This window comes from Myotis lucifugus, unplaced genomic scaffold (genome assembly GCF_000147115.1).
Source record: "Myotis lucifugus unplaced genomic scaffold, Myoluc2.0 scaffold_50, whole genome shotgun sequence".
In the NCBI taxonomy this organism is placed as follows: domain Eukaryota; kingdom Metazoa; phylum Chordata; class Mammalia; order Chiroptera; family Vespertilionidae; genus Myotis; species Myotis lucifugus.
Window position 1 is genome coordinate 5,587,124 of NW_005871098.1, and position 14,815 is coordinate 5,601,938.

General features: G+C 41.2%; 1 protein-coding gene across 2 annotated transcripts; it reads right to left on the minus strand.

Moving 5' to 3' along the window:
• Positions 1-1,267: 1,267 nt before the first annotated feature.
• Positions 1,268-10,554, minus strand: TM4SF1 (transmembrane 4 L six family member 1). 2 transcript variants are annotated; one of them, XM_006088660.3, is made up of 6 exons: positions 10,301-10,469; positions 9,739-9,997; positions 8,167-8,256; positions 7,933-8,078; positions 3,970-4,150; positions 1,268-2,123 (listed from the first exon to the last, which is right to left on the minus strand). In XM_006088660.3, the coding sequence occupies exons 2-6, from the start codon at positions 9,913-9,915 to the stop codon at positions 2,109-2,111; spliced, it is 609 nt and encodes a 202-aa protein (XP_006088722.1). In that variant the 5' UTR covers positions 9,916-9,997; positions 10,301-10,469; the 3' UTR covers positions 1,268-2,108. The 2 variants fall into 2 exon arrangements, with proteins under 2 accessions (XP_006088722.1, XP_014311279.1); XM_014455793.2 differs by lacking the exon at positions 3,970-4,150 and having other exon boundaries at positions 10,301-10,554.
• Positions 10,555-14,815: the final 4,261 nt, after the last annotated feature.

Genomic DNA, 14,815 nt, shown 5'->3' on the forward strand with positions numbered 1-14,815 from the left:
CCGGGGGGTTGTGTATGGTTCATGGTTTATGGCCTTTGTAAAATGGGAGTATTTAGCAAGAATGTGCATTAGGGATACTGATTAGTACAGTCAGGCTGCTAGCCTCCCCCCCCCCCCCCTAAAAAATGTCTTATTTCCTCATCAATTGGATAGTCTGTTCTTTAAACAGTATCCTTGATAAAAGTCTGTAGACTTCATCAGACTGCCAGAGGGACAGAAGTACAAAAAAGATTAGAATCCTTCAGTCAAGAAAGTGCTGTTGGGTGCCTCACAGGCAAGAGGAGCTCTGTGTTCTAACAGCCAGCAAAGATGCTTTATTAACTGCTTGTCTGTTGCTGAGGCAAATAAACACCTTTAGAGATGTAGATGTGAACAAAAACAACTCCATCTCTGTGTTCCAGATTTCATTTCATTTTTTGTTTCATGCTGCAACCTTTCACCAACCTCACTCACTGTTCTTGGCAAGTATATCAAAGCCTTCTAGTTGATGACATCTGTGTGCCTTAAAATATAGCCATAAACACTGTTGGGAAGGAGGGACAACTGGAGATAAATATCAAACTGGTGATAGCATCGATTATAAGCAATTATCTATTGCAAGACCACCAGGAGGCATGGCCTCTGTCACTACTGCAGTCTTTGTCCCTGCCTTGTCAATTATAAGTACCTGTCATACTTTTTTTTTTATAGTAACAGGAGTCCGTAGAAGAGAATAATCTGTGCAGAATTGTTGGGTCGTGTGTTCTGCTCAGACCCAAAGTTCCCATAAGTAAATTACTCTGCAATATATTCTATTATATTTTAATGGAGTTGCTGCTTCATTTGTTCGTCTTAACATACCATCCTGTTACAGTGGTCATTACAGCTTAGCTCCATCATCAGACAACACTGAAAGCAGAAAATTTCTGAAAACAATTCTCAATAAATAGGTCAGGGGATTCTGTCACTTGAAAGAGCCTAACTCTGTACAACCAACATAAAATATCAAGGAAGAAATTGTTTGTCATCCCTCCCCCACCCCAGCCTGATGCTAGCAGTACCCAGCAGAAAGGCAGGCTACCTAACAGGTGAGGCCTCCAAGGGATGGCAGAGCAATGAGCAGAGGAAGGTAGGAGAGGAGGGAGGGGATGAGGGAGAGAAAGTGGGATAAAGAAACAGGGAAACACACAGTGCCTAACAATAGAGGTTTCATAACCTGCAGACTGGAAAAAATAGGGAGAAAAAAAGGAGACATTTTAAACAAAAGACAATGAAACTAAACAAGAAAAAAATGGTAGTGGATACTTTATTTTGTTGTATTTAAACAAGAAAGTTTGGGATATTTCCTTGTGGTCCTCCTGCCCCATTTCCCTTCTCCCCCATTTTCTCATGGTGCTTTATTCCGTTTCCCATCATCCTTCCTATCTAATTATCTAGGCCTTTCTCTTCTTAAATACGTGATCCTCAGTGCTTGTCTTTGAAGGACAAAAAAGTTTGCACATGTTAGGAAAACTTAGGATCTGAAGTGCTTGCAGCAACCAGCAGCATTGTACCTTTTGACTCATTCATTAGGCTTGGAGCATCGTGAGTCAGTCCTCCCACTCTGGGCAAGGAGCTGTCCCTCCCAGAAGGCAAAAACAGTGCAAAGAAGCTTCATATTAGAGAGTTGCAGGTACATCAATGGGAAACACCATATAAACAATGAAAAAAATCATCTTTTCAAGTTGTTGGATTTTCTCCTTCATGATCTTAAAAAAGCTACTAGAAATCTTTCATTTAATAAACACAAGCACATATATACAGCAGAAATTTGGATGTAATATTTATCATTGCAAAGTTTCTTAAAAACATCACTTCAGAGTTTATCTCAGATGCATTGAGGACCATCACTCCATCTGTAAATAATCTCAAGAGTGTGGTTTATTTTCTCATTCCTTAAAAAAAATATATTTGTTTGCTAAGTGCAAATACTGACATCACATGAAGATGCCAGTCTTTACACACATTTATAAAAGGAGCATAAAAGAAGTATGATACACTAGTACAAAGTTTTACAAATTAATACAAGTAAAATATATAAATTACAATGAAATGAAGGAAGATTGTGGTTCTGTCTTGGGGTGGTTATTTTAACAGTCATATTGCTGTAAAGAAAATGAAATATGCATTAGGTTACAAACAGGCTAAATGAACAATGATGGCAGTTCAGTCTTTTAAATTCCTATTTTAAGCAAGCACGAAGCTGGCTGATCTCAACTTCAGCAGAGTTTCTAGGGACAATACTGAGAGCTCAGACAGTGCTCACAAAACATTTCCTAAACGAACCAGACAGACCAGTTGTCCTCTCGGAGTAAAGGCTGCAGAAAGGGGCCATGGAAACTGTAGCTTACCAATGCTGAGTTGGCTTTGAACATGTTTGGTAGGTTTTTAATCTTAGGAATTTTAGAGATAATGCCATGGGAGTTTCACACAGGAGTGGGCTCAGTGTGGGTAACCTTTCTCATTAAATGCTACCGAGTTCTACAGTTGACTCATCTTCAGTAAAAACCTTGCCCTTTGAAAGTCACTTTTGTCTTATAAACAAAGGTAACAGAGCTGCTCTGCAGTGTTGGGAAAAGCAGCCACTCCTCCTGTGACTCAAATGTAAACCCAGGGGGACTATTTGCTCCCTCCCAGGAGAGTGTGTCACTCTGCTAAACCACTACAGTAACTTTGGTCATTGACATATCATGCCTGTCCCCAAGATGCATGAGAACTGAGGTCTAGTGGGGCCTCACAAAATTTAAACTGTGCCTTATATGAAGCTCAAAGCTAAAGATAGATTACTTAGTAATCAGAGAGGACTCTTCCCTGCCTCTCCCAAACCATCTTGCTGGAAACAGCTCATGGTAAAGGGTTCCCACTCCTTTGTTTCCTTGGGAATTTGGCGAGCTCCCAAGGAAATTATTAATCTTACTGGATTAGCCTAATAAGGCAAACTAGATTTTTATTTTAACTTCCCCTCAAAAAATTAGAAAGTTTCCATTTACTTACAGCAATGTGTATTTTTTATGGTAATAGTGGACTTTTGGTGTTCATTGGGTTTTGTCTTATTTTAAAAGAAAGTTAAGAGACCTTGAACCATTTACAGAGAAGTAAATGGTTAGGGAAATATACATTAAATAAATTTCTATTTACCTAATCCTGTTTTACAGAATAAGACATAAAACAACACCACCCTCCAAATTAGACCAAAGCTGACCTTCCATCAATTTAATAATATATAATTTTTAGGAGGCTATAGAAACAAGATGTTCCCCACTACTAACAAATGCATATTTTTCTCCAAAATCATATCCCCAGGAAACAACTGCTTCCTGGTTTTCTTTCACAGTGAAAGGCTTTTCATGAGCTGCTACTAGTGATTCTCTCTGCTTAGCTGTTTGAGCTTTTTATGACTTCTTATTAGGAAGGAGCTGTAGAAAACCCAACAGAACAGCAAGTATTGCATACAGGTTAAGAGCAGGTGCTGCGGCAAAAGATGACCCAGGATTGGAAGCCCATTACTTTCTTGACTAAGTGATTTTAGGCATATTGCTTAATGTCTGAGTCACAGTCTCAGCTGAAAAATGGGTTTAACACTATGCCTAATGCAATGAATGTTGACTATTATTTGTGAAAACTAGTTGGGAACAGGAGAGAAGCAAAGAGAGGACATTTCTTTTGTGTCTGCAGCCAGAACAGTGGGTTGGCTCCCGAATGGGGCACTTTGTCTATGGGTGGCATTTTCCCATATCCACAGAGCCAATTATGAAGGTAACTATAATATTCAAGGAAACTTATTATTGAGAACAAAACTGAACACTATAAATACTTTGCCACAAAGACAATGTAGGAATAAATGCTGGTAGGCTGAGCAATGTTTGATTTTTGCTTTTTTCTCTGTTATGGTGCATTATATTGATTGACTACATGAGGGGCAGGCTACAATTTTTTCACGCAGGTTCTTACCTGATGGTGAGTACAGCAGTAGCCACATATGCCTCCAAGCATTCCGTTTATTACTTGAATGAGACACAAGATGAATTCAATTCCACCTAGTGCCAAGAGTATAGAAAACAGAGAAACATTCCATTCCACAACGTGCCTGGGTTCGATGCACTGGGACCATGTGGATGTATCCAGAAGGTATCTGTGCATAAAAGAGAAACTTCTGACACATGACCACACCTAATGGGATATCTCATAAGCTACTTTTTGTGGGGTGTTTTTTCATTCAGAAAAAAGGAATGAATTAATTCAATGGCCTATCTCAACTTCTTCCAATTCATGACATTCCACAAAACAACAGTTTAGCCCAATCTTGTTGCCATGATAAACATAAAACTTAACAGAGAATATTGAGCACTCAGTGTGAGACATTGAGCAGGGCTGGGAATGCAATAGTGAACATGGCATGGGCTCTGTCCTGGAAAAGCACAATTTCAAGGAACAGACAATAGGCTATCTCACGCAACAGATATACTAATCAGGTAAACCAAGTGTGAAAAGGCCACAGAGGAATGAAACCTAACTTAGACCAGGGAGAAGACCTACATATGTAGCTTTCCCACAAGTCTGAGCTTCATGAAGGTAGAAACCAGACCTTTCATCATTGTTTATCCAGCCCCTAGACCACTATCTGGCACATAGTAGGTTCTCAACACATTTTTAAAGTAATTGACTGATACATAACAATCCAAAGTTACTATGAGAAATGTTAGGAAATAATGCTGAGGTCATATCTGAATACATATATATATATATATATATATATATATATATATATATATAATCTTAAGAGATTTTCTAAATACCTGGATATTCTTATAGTCTGCAAAATTCTCTCATTCTGCTTCTAGAATTTTGACCTTTGGTACATCATAGAGTGTTTAAATCCTTAATGAAATAGGATTTAATTATGTGAGAAAATCTAGGATTGACTTAATTCCACAAAGAGGTCTGGTATGATTCTTTTCTTTTCAGTTTTTCCTACCACAACAGAAAGGGATTGGGAATTAGAAACCTAATTTTGGAATGGCTCACTGAGACAATCCACAAATCAATTTGTTTACAAAACATTCTGTCCTTCGGCCCTGTCTTTCTTTCTTTTTTAAAATTCTTCATTGTTTAAAGCATTACATATGTCTCCTTTTTCTCTCATTGCCCTCTCCCCGGCCATTCTCCCCCCCCCCCCGGCCCCACCCCCCACCCCAGCACATGGCCTCACTCCCCTACTGTCTGTGTCCATGGGTTATGCTTATATGAATGCATACAAATCCTTTGGTTCCAACCCTGTTTTCTGTATGTCACTGACACAAAAACCTGTAATTTCAGGACCAAAAGTAAAAAAAAATTCTTTGGCCCCACTTGGCTATTGAACAACTAATCACTGGCTTGTGACCATTATTATTCCCCATGTTGCAATCCCTGAACAGGTTGAAATGAAGAATAACATAGAAGCAGTTTTCTTGTAGAAGCTAAGGTGAATTATGGGAGGGGTCATAAAAAACTTTAGCAATGGCTCTCAACTCTCCTTGTATTCCAGCTATATTAGTCATAACTTTTTTTTTAAGAAATGGGTTTTTTGCAGTAGTTTTGTATGTCTGTGCATACATAAACAACTAATTTCTACTAGTACATTCAGTATGTACTGAACAAAAAAAAGTCACAATTTTTGAACACCAAAATTTTACTCCTATAAGTGCTAATTTTCTTTCAAAGGCTACCATTGGGCTGTATTCATTGTAAGCAAGTAGATAATATTAACAGCCAACAGTGGTAGTGCTCACAGGGTATTTGCTTCTATGACAAATATTTTACATATGGTATCTCGCTGACAGCTGCCACTAGTTTTATTTTACAGATGAAGTAACTAAAATGCAGAGAGCTCAGTTCACTTTTTCCTGCCCACTTAGAGACTAAATGCAGAGCTTGGAACAAACTCAGATTTATCTAATTCCATACTCAATCTTATGACCTTATTACATGCTATAAAATTCATGGGGGACAAACACTCTTCATAATATACAGTTAAAATTCATTATTCATATTATTTTTACTTATTTATCTCTAAGCCTTTCAAAATTCAAAGAAGTAAGTCATTCACTTGTTATACTGTACATCAGTTTCTATCAGCTGTTTCTGTTCATTTCTCAATAACAGATAAGAAATAAGTATCAACATAAAACAATGGAGCCTCTTAAATTATCCTGATGTTAAAATTGTAAGACCTGTCTTATATAGCAACTAGAGGCCCGGTGCACAAAAATTTGTGCACTTGGGGTGTCCCTCAGCCCGGCCTGTGCCTTCTCGCAGTCTGGGACCCCTCAGGGGCTGACCACCTGCTGGCTTAGGCCCACTCCCCGGGGGATTGGGCCTAAGCTGGCAGTCAGACATCCCTCTGGCAGCCCGGGAGCCCTCAGGGGATGTCCACTTGCCAGGGGGGAGCAGGCCTAAGCTGCAGTCAGACATCCTTAGCGCTGCTGAGGAGGTGGGAGAGGCTCCCACCACCACCACTGTACTGGCAGCCGTCAGCTTGGCTTGTGGCTGAACAGAGCTTCCCCTGTGGGAGTGCACTGACCACCAGGGGCAGCTCTTGCATTGAGCGTCTGGCTCCTGGTGGTCAGTGTGTGTCATAGTGACCAGTCATTCCCAGTCGTTCTGCTGTTAGGGTCAATTTGCATATTACCCTTTGATTATATAGGATAGAGGCCTGGTGCACGGCTGGGAGCTGGCTGGTTTGCCCTGAAGGGTGTCCTGGATCAGGGTGGGGGTCCCTCTGGGGTGCCTGGCCAGCCTGGGTGAGGGGCTGATGGCTGTTTGTAGCTGGTCACACCCCCTTCAGGGTGGGGGTCCCCACTGGGGTGCCTGGCCAGTCTGGGTGAGGAGCTGAGGGCCATTTTCAGGCTGGCCAAGTCCCCCAGGAGACAGGGACAGAAGCTCCCAGCCTCTCCTTTTTTTCTTTTTTCTTTTTAATTCTGGGATTTATTTACCTTCTATAATTGAAACCTTATAGCCTGGAGTGGAGCTCAGAGCAGGCCAGGGCGGGTGGGAGGGAAGCTTGGCTTCCTCCATTACCAGGGGCAACCCAAGGCTCCAGCTCCGTGGCCACAGCCTGCTGAAAGCAGGTATCTGGGGTTTATTTAGCTTCTATAATTGAAACTTTGTTGCTTTGAGTGGAGCTCAGAGCCAGGGCTGCAGCAGGCGGGAAGCTCGGCTTCCTCCATCATTGGGGCAACCAAGCATCCTGCTTGCTCCAGCTCCGTGGCTGCCGGCCGCCATCTTGGTTGGGTTAATTTGCATATAGTCGCTCTGATTGGCTGGCGTAGCGAAGGTATGGTCAACTTGCATGTTTGTCTTTTATTAGTGTAGTTATCACTTTAAGTAAGGATACATTATACATAGTTATGTTTATGTGAATGTGTATGGAAAGGAAGAGTAGTAGTATGATTTTCCTAGGCTTTGATTAAATTCACATAGTTTCCATCTATATAAGGATTCCATAATATTTTCTTATAAAATAGTAGAAGCAGCCAATTGTTCTGAAATAGTGTACATATGAACACAAACTACAGCCAGGCTACGTGGGTTCGAATCTTGATTGCATGTCCTTGCAATGTGGCTTTGGTTAAGTTACTTCATCTCTCTGTGTCTTTGTTTGCTCATTTTTTAAGTGGGAGCGATAGTGGAAGTCACCTCACAGGGTTATCATGAGGACTGCTTCAGTGTGTCCACTAAAAAGCCTTAGAGCTTCTCCACATCAGGCACTGAGCATCAACCCTCAGACACCCTAATCCATGTCCGAGTCAGTGCCAACCAACCTGGCTGAGTGGATGGATGAATGGATGAATGATGCCTTTTTAGTTTGATAGGTTTCCACTATACATATGTGGTGGATAAGAATGTGTGGTCTGTTACGGAACAATTACTCACTGTCCTTCAGTGTCCAGAAAGGTATAGTTCCACTGGTTGGAGGAATCAAGACATAGTGGTCCTTCCGCTAAGCCCAGAGCTGCCACAATGACACAATAGCCAGACCCTGCAATTCCGATGAGAGATGCCAGCACAGAAGAAAGCATCTAGAGGAGGAGAAACACTGGGGATGAGCCACAGAGCGTCCTGCAATGGTGTGAAAACCAATGTCTCTACCAGAGCAGGAGGACCTACCGCGCATCTCTTGCCACAGTTGTCGTGGCCGCAGCAGCCACAGCAGTCCTCTTGTTCCAGCCCAATGAAGACAAACGCTGGCAGGAATATCTGATTAGAAAACAAACAGATTAAAGTCATTGTCTTTCCCCAAGTCCATAAGGGTCAGGTTAAGTACTTTTGGTAAAATATATTTGTTTCTGACATTGTTAACTGGCATTGGGTTAAATTGATCAGGTATCTCAAATAATGTGAAATGATGAAGAGAAAAAAACCCTCTAAATGTAATATCTGCTTGTTTTCATGTAATGTGTAAAGCATTCTTTAGGGTCAGGGTGTGTGATATGGGAGGACTAAAATAACAACCTTTGAATGTGCTTATTTCACATGAGTTCCTAACATAGCCTTAGCTGCAACTGCTGCTGGGTTTTGTTGTTGTTGCTTTTTGCAAGTGTTGTTTTGCAATTATTAAACCTTGCCTTTAAATCTGATTTGTTTTTCATTGTAAAACATAGAAGATACCAACAATCTTTAACAGAATAACTGACACCTTTTTTTGTAAATGGAAGAGATGGAAGCTCTCTAATAATAAAAGTGAACTGCTTCTTTGAAGACATGATTGTATGGTTATAGCTTTATAACAAAGCTCTTTATATAAAGTAAGTATGAAATACTTTGAGATAAAAAGAAGCTTAAACAAGTACAATATTACTGAAGGACAAATGATTATATTAATGTGATAGTAATGTTTAAATTCAAAGCAGATTTATCAAACTATAATTAGTATATGAAGGTTTAAATGTTTTAGTATCCTTTATTTGAATAAGAAAACTATTTGTCTAGTATTAGCAATTCTATAAACTTCTCTTTAAAGTCTCATCCCAGCATTTAGAGTAGCAAGCTCAAGTTTGTACACATTCTTTCCATGATATGCTTAAAGCTAGTATTTTCAGCTCCAAAATTGGCAAGCACATTCCTCTCACTTCAATTAAAAATAAACTTTGAAAAAAACAACACATTCCACTGCTAGCTTCAGACACTGATCTGCTGCTAACGGCAAGATTTTCCTGGACACCACACCCAAGAATTACATAAAGGAGAAAATCTATAGTTCTTTCTAAATAATAATGCACTCACAATTTATATATAATTTTTTTTTCCTGTTGCAGATGCCTGAGGACAAACAGCAGAGATTTTGGATCCAAAGTTCTGTTGATTTAGACAGAAAACCAGCTGACTCCTCTCAACTCCCCAGAGCAAAAATGATCCAGGGCTGCCAGCTTCAGGACTAGAAACTCCAGTCTCTCAAATCTGATTTAACAGCTAGTATCTGTTTCTAGTTGTAAAGTAAGAGAGTTTAGCAAAAAGATAGTTCATTTTTAGTTGAAAGAGGATTTTGTAAAACGACATCCAATAAAATTACTATCTTATACCTGTCTCAACTTTTGCATAATCTGCTTTCAAAAGAAGAATGAACAAAAATCACTGGATTTGGAAATAGGCATTATAGAAAACTTTCCATGAAAACACAAGAAATCATCACATTTAACAGGAGAGAAGTTGTTAAAGTTGTAATAATTTTGAACAACTTACCAGCAAGCCCCCTCCTATGATGCCAGAAAAAAACCACACAAACTTGCTGAGGTGGTCTTCAGAGGCATACTTTGTTTCCCCATTGGGAAAGTACAGCAAGATGTTAGCTACAATGCAGAGGATGGCGAGCCCCACCAGAGACTGTCCGATGCATCGTGCGCACTTGCCGTAGCACATGGTGGCAGGGAGTCTGGGGGTTATTTTTCCCCCTTCACTCTGCAGGTGGGGGATGGCCCAAATCAGATGGGAGTGTGCCTGTCTGCACAGAAAACAAAAGCCGATTTTCAGCCCATTCCCACAACCTCTTAAATACTGTGATTCTTAGTCACAGGGTGGATGAGGTAGCTTGCTTTCATTGGTCCTGATTACAGGCTGCAGTTGGGGAGGGGAGAGAGAAGGAATGTCCCGCCCTTCAAAAGGGTTGGGACAAGTGAAACCAGGGGCAGGGCATGAGGAATAGTCATAGGGAGGAGAGAAAATGATTAATCCTCAACAAGAAATTAACTGTGCAACTCCTTTACAGGATTAAAAAAAATCCACAGGAAAGTCTAGTACAACTTACTAGTAACTGCCAAATGTAAGTGTCCACGCTGTGATCTGCCCGGCTTGAGGCTTTGAAAGATGGTGGGCTGTGATCCTGCTCCATGCAGGACAGTTTTCAGTTTGAGAGCTCTGGGTTCACTTCCACTTCTGCACTGATTTAATTCGAAACCCCGGCTAGTCCCTGAGGTCTGAGCTTGTTTCCTGTTCTGTTAAAGGCAAGGCGTCCAAGCCATCGCCCATGGATTTTAGGAAGCTGTCTGGAAAATTACAGAGCAGCCTTCTTTCCTCTGCCTACGGCATGCTCTGCAGGCTGCCCTGACTGTCCAGCCTTCAAAAACAAATCTGGTACTAAAACAAAGATGGCATTAGTCAACATCAAGAGCTCAGACACCTTTTTATTGCTGAGTATTGCTGTCAGGCAAAGTGATGCCAGGGAGGGCCCAGGGAGGTCTACGGTGTGGGGGAAGGATAGATAAGAAGAAGAAGAAGAAGAAGAAGAAGAAGAAGAAGAAGAAGAAGAAGAAGAAGAAGAAGAAGGAGAAGGAGAAGGAGAAGGAGAAGGAGAAGGAGAAGGAGAAGGAGAAGGAGAAGGAGAAGGAGAAGGAGAAGGAGAAGGAGAAGGAGAAGGAGAAGGAGAAGGAGAAGGAGAAGGAGAAGGAGAAGGAGAAGGAGAAGGAGAAGGAGAAGGAGAAGGAAGAAGGAGGAGGAGGAGGAGGAGGAGGAGGAGGAGGGAAAGGGGAGGGAGGGAGGGAGAGAGAAGAGGGAAGGGGAAGATGGAAGGGGAAGAGGGAAGAGGGAGGGAGAGAAACAAGGAAAGAGAAGAGAAGAGAAGAAGAGAAGAGAAGAGAAGAGAAGAGAAGAGAAGAGAAGAGAAGAGAAGAGAAGAGAACTGACAAGCAGACTGGGGACACAAGATTGAGAGAAACTGGAATGACTAGAGTCACAGTCATTGATGCGGGGGATGGGGCAGGGTGAACTGTGGTCTCCCCAGCCAGACAATCCCCTGAGATGGGTTGTCACAGGCTTACACATAAAGGCAGAAAAAGGGTGTCCGACCAACTTTCTGATGTGGTTCCTGCAGAGAATTCTGGTTCTGAATCTGTTTAGCCCTTGAATAGCAGGTTGGACCATCAGGCAGCATGGAGAGAGGACAGGGTGGCCAGATGAGCCAGGACAAAATAATGAGGCCAGAAAAGAAGCCAAAGACCAAGATGGTGAGTTATTAATTCAGAAAAGAAAAGGGAGTGGGGCTGGTGAATCCAGAAGCTCAGGCTGAGGCCAGAATCCAAGGAATTTGGGCCAAAACTAGAGAGCAAGATGCATACTAAATGTGAGGAGCCAACTGGAGTTACTGACAACGATCCACTCTGGGAGGAGGACTTAAGAGGAAGCATGGCCTGAGCATGCTAGCAAACATGAGGCCATGATCCACACTAGCCTGAGGAAATAGACGAATGGAAAACTTAGTGTTGGCAGGGAAGCTGGCACCACTGTCTGCTCAGGTGTAGGGAGGCAGTCTGCACAAGTGCACCATCCCTTCACCACCATGCATCCAACAACAGGGAATGGGTGCCCTCTGTCCTGGCTGAAGTCCTACTGCAGGCAGGATTCCACAGATGTCAGGGTCTGGGTGGCAGTACAGGTGAGTGAGTTGAGGCATCCTCATTCTAACCTTCCACTCTGTTGATCTGTCCCACCAGTTTTTCCATGACACCCACCACACCCTTGTCTGTCTAAAACCCTGCATATAACTCCCATTTTGTCCTTAAACATCCCCCCCCCGCATCCATCACCATGCAGACCGTGATGCCCTAATGTATATCCTCATCAGCCACCCCAGCTCTGCTAAGGTCTCAGAGAGCAGGCTATCTTCCAGGGCATAGCAGCTAAAACAGTGTCCGGCATTTAGTTGGCTCTCAATAAACATTTGCTAAATTTTGTTCAAATAAATAGCAGAGTTGGGTATGTTCATTTCTAAGGTTATTTGCTTTTAAGCAAAACCAAAATGTCTTATGAAAAGTTAGGCAGAATTGGCATTTCCATTTGAAAATTTTCAGTTTTACCCAGCATTCTCAGGAGCAGCTGATCAACCAAGTGATTCTCTTTGTGGTTCTCTTTTACGTTTCCAGATCCCAGCTACCTTTGGGGTAAGATGACAAAAACTGTTATCTAGTTTCTGTACATTTAGGGGAAGAGGGAGGAACAATTAAATAGTATGCAGCCTCTCTCGTTGCAATAGAATTTTATAGCTCTCTTGTGTGGAGCTGCTTCCAGGTGAGGAAACTGAGGCTCTTATGGGTAAGTGAGTAAGCTAGAGTCACAGGCTGGTGAGTGACACACTCTGGATTCCTCCTACTCAGGTCTCACTGACTCAGACACTCGTGACCTTTACTTTACACGTTGACATCACAAACACCCTCTCCAATGAAAAACGTGGACCAGATTTAAGCACTTTTTATTTGTCATTTCTGAATAACGTAATTTCAAGACATTAATTATTTTGGTTCTACTTTAATTAGACAAATGATTTTAAAGTTAACCTTGTATTTTCAAATGATAACACTTCCCACAAACATGGGTTGAATGGCCAGAAATCTAGTGGAATCACAGCACTAAGGCTATGGCCAATAGTCAATAAGCTTGGTTTTATTGTAGAAAAATAGAACTGTCAACAATCAAGATATATGCATGCACAATTAAAAGTTTAAAAATACTAATTAATTTTTCCTAAATTCAGTATAGGAGAGAAATAATAAAACCTATTTTCATCCTGATTTAATGTGTAAAAGGATTTCCCCACCTGGCCTTTGATCTTACATAAAAAAATATGTTAAAGATTTTCCTCCAGAAAGCTTGGGGTGGACCTCTCTCCCTTGTGCTTTTGTGCCATTAAAAATTCAGCCCAGTGGGGCTTCTGTGGGAATTGGAGATCATACAAGATTGAGAAGTAAGTGCAGTTGGCTTGGAGCTGATTTTTAGACACCACTTTCCAGGGTCCCCTGATGAAAGGAGCTTTTCTTTGGTGGTTGAGTTCTGAATAAAAAACCTTCCTGCAATAAATCTGCTGTCATTTTGTGATTTCAGTGCTCTCAGAGACTTAGATTGAAGTATACATAAGAAGTGGTGTGAGCAGTCTCCAAGTTATCATTCCAAGCTGGTGAGCTAATACTCCACCTAGACCTCGTGGTCTCACTACTCCCAGTCAAACTGGTTTTTGTGGTTGTCAGTCAAAAGCCAATGTGGCAAATTTCCCACTGATACTGAATGAGCTGAAAACTCCAGTTACTAGTGATTTTGCCCTAGGGGAATTTTGCCAAGAACCTTTATAGAAATGGAGCAGTTGAGACTTGGTGTGTGTGTGTGTGTGTGTGTGTATGTGTGTGTGTGTGTGTGTGTGAGAGAGAGAGAGAGAGAGAGAGAGAGAGAGAGAGAGAGGTGTGTGTGTGTGTGTGAGAGAGAGAGAGAGAGAGAGAGAGAGAGAGAGAGAGGTTTGGCTGTAAAACTTGGTTCTGACCAAGGTAGACAATTGATTGACCTTACTTCCTACCTTCCTGTGCATAATCTCTGCCTGACATTGATTCTAGCATCTAGCAAAAACACATGCCTCAGATTTCCTTCCCAGAAAGGGAATTGAGATTCTAACTTGCTGCATAATCTAGTGACAACTTCTTCATTGTGTTAGGTTACAAAAACACAGTCATGTACTATGAGTACTCTGATGGGAAATCCATTCCATTTTCAAGTTAAGCCATTAGCTACCCTGTTTCAACGGACTAAAAGATTCTGCGGTCATGATTTTCAACAAGTCATGGTGATTTGGAAATTACTTTTTCAGACTTAGAAGGTGAGGAAAACTTGAGCAAGAATTGTAAAGGGACTAAAACACCAATTTAAAACCTAAAAATTATCTAGAATATTTCTAATGATTCTTTCCTTGCCCAGAAGGAGCCAACTAAGCTTTTTGGTGAGACCCTTCAGGATAGCTGTTCCTGGAGGTAATGAAATCAGGAATTTGGTATAGAGATGTCAATTGTTGAGAAGATATTATTAGAAACATGCTTGGGATTAGACTCCCTGCTTTGCCTTGCATCTTCTTTGCAGACATAGATTCTGGCAGCTCTCACATCTCCTCAAGAGAGCACCAGGGAGAATGATTGTGGGCCTTGTCCTTCTCCACTTTCTCCTCCTATTTCCTCTTTTCTCAATTGTCTTGGTGTCTGTAGGAATCTGAGCCCCAGACAGTCACATTTAGATTTGGCACCAGGCTTGTGTGGTTTTCTTTCTGACTTTTATTTTCTTTTTTAATGAAGAAGGACGAACATGAACATAAATGAACAGAAAACATTTTTTTCTTGAATCGCATACGTGGCATTTCACAGGGATATCTTTAGCTTATGGTATATTACAGCATATTAAAGAACAATTTAACATTATTGTAGAGAATTCTTAAAAATTGTAGAGAATTTCTACAAGAGGATAAAGATTTCTGACAAATTCACTTTTTATTTATTTTCTGAAAAGGATATAGATCAGG

Bases quoted from the DNA above. Each gene is read 5' to 3' on its own strand.
- TM4SF1 (XM_006088660.3), bottom strand. From the start codon at position 9,915: ATGTGCTACGGCAAGTGCGCACGATGCATCGGACAGTCTCTGGTGGGG. The intron at 8,079-8,166 runs GTAGGTCCTCCT...CTCCTCCTCTAG, and splicing joins ACTGTGGCAAGAGATGCGCG to ATGCTTTCTTCTGTGCTGGC. The intron at 4,151-7,932 runs GTGAGTAATTGT...TTTTATGCACAG, and splicing joins TTTCTGGACACTGAAGGACA to ATACCTTCTGGATACATCCA.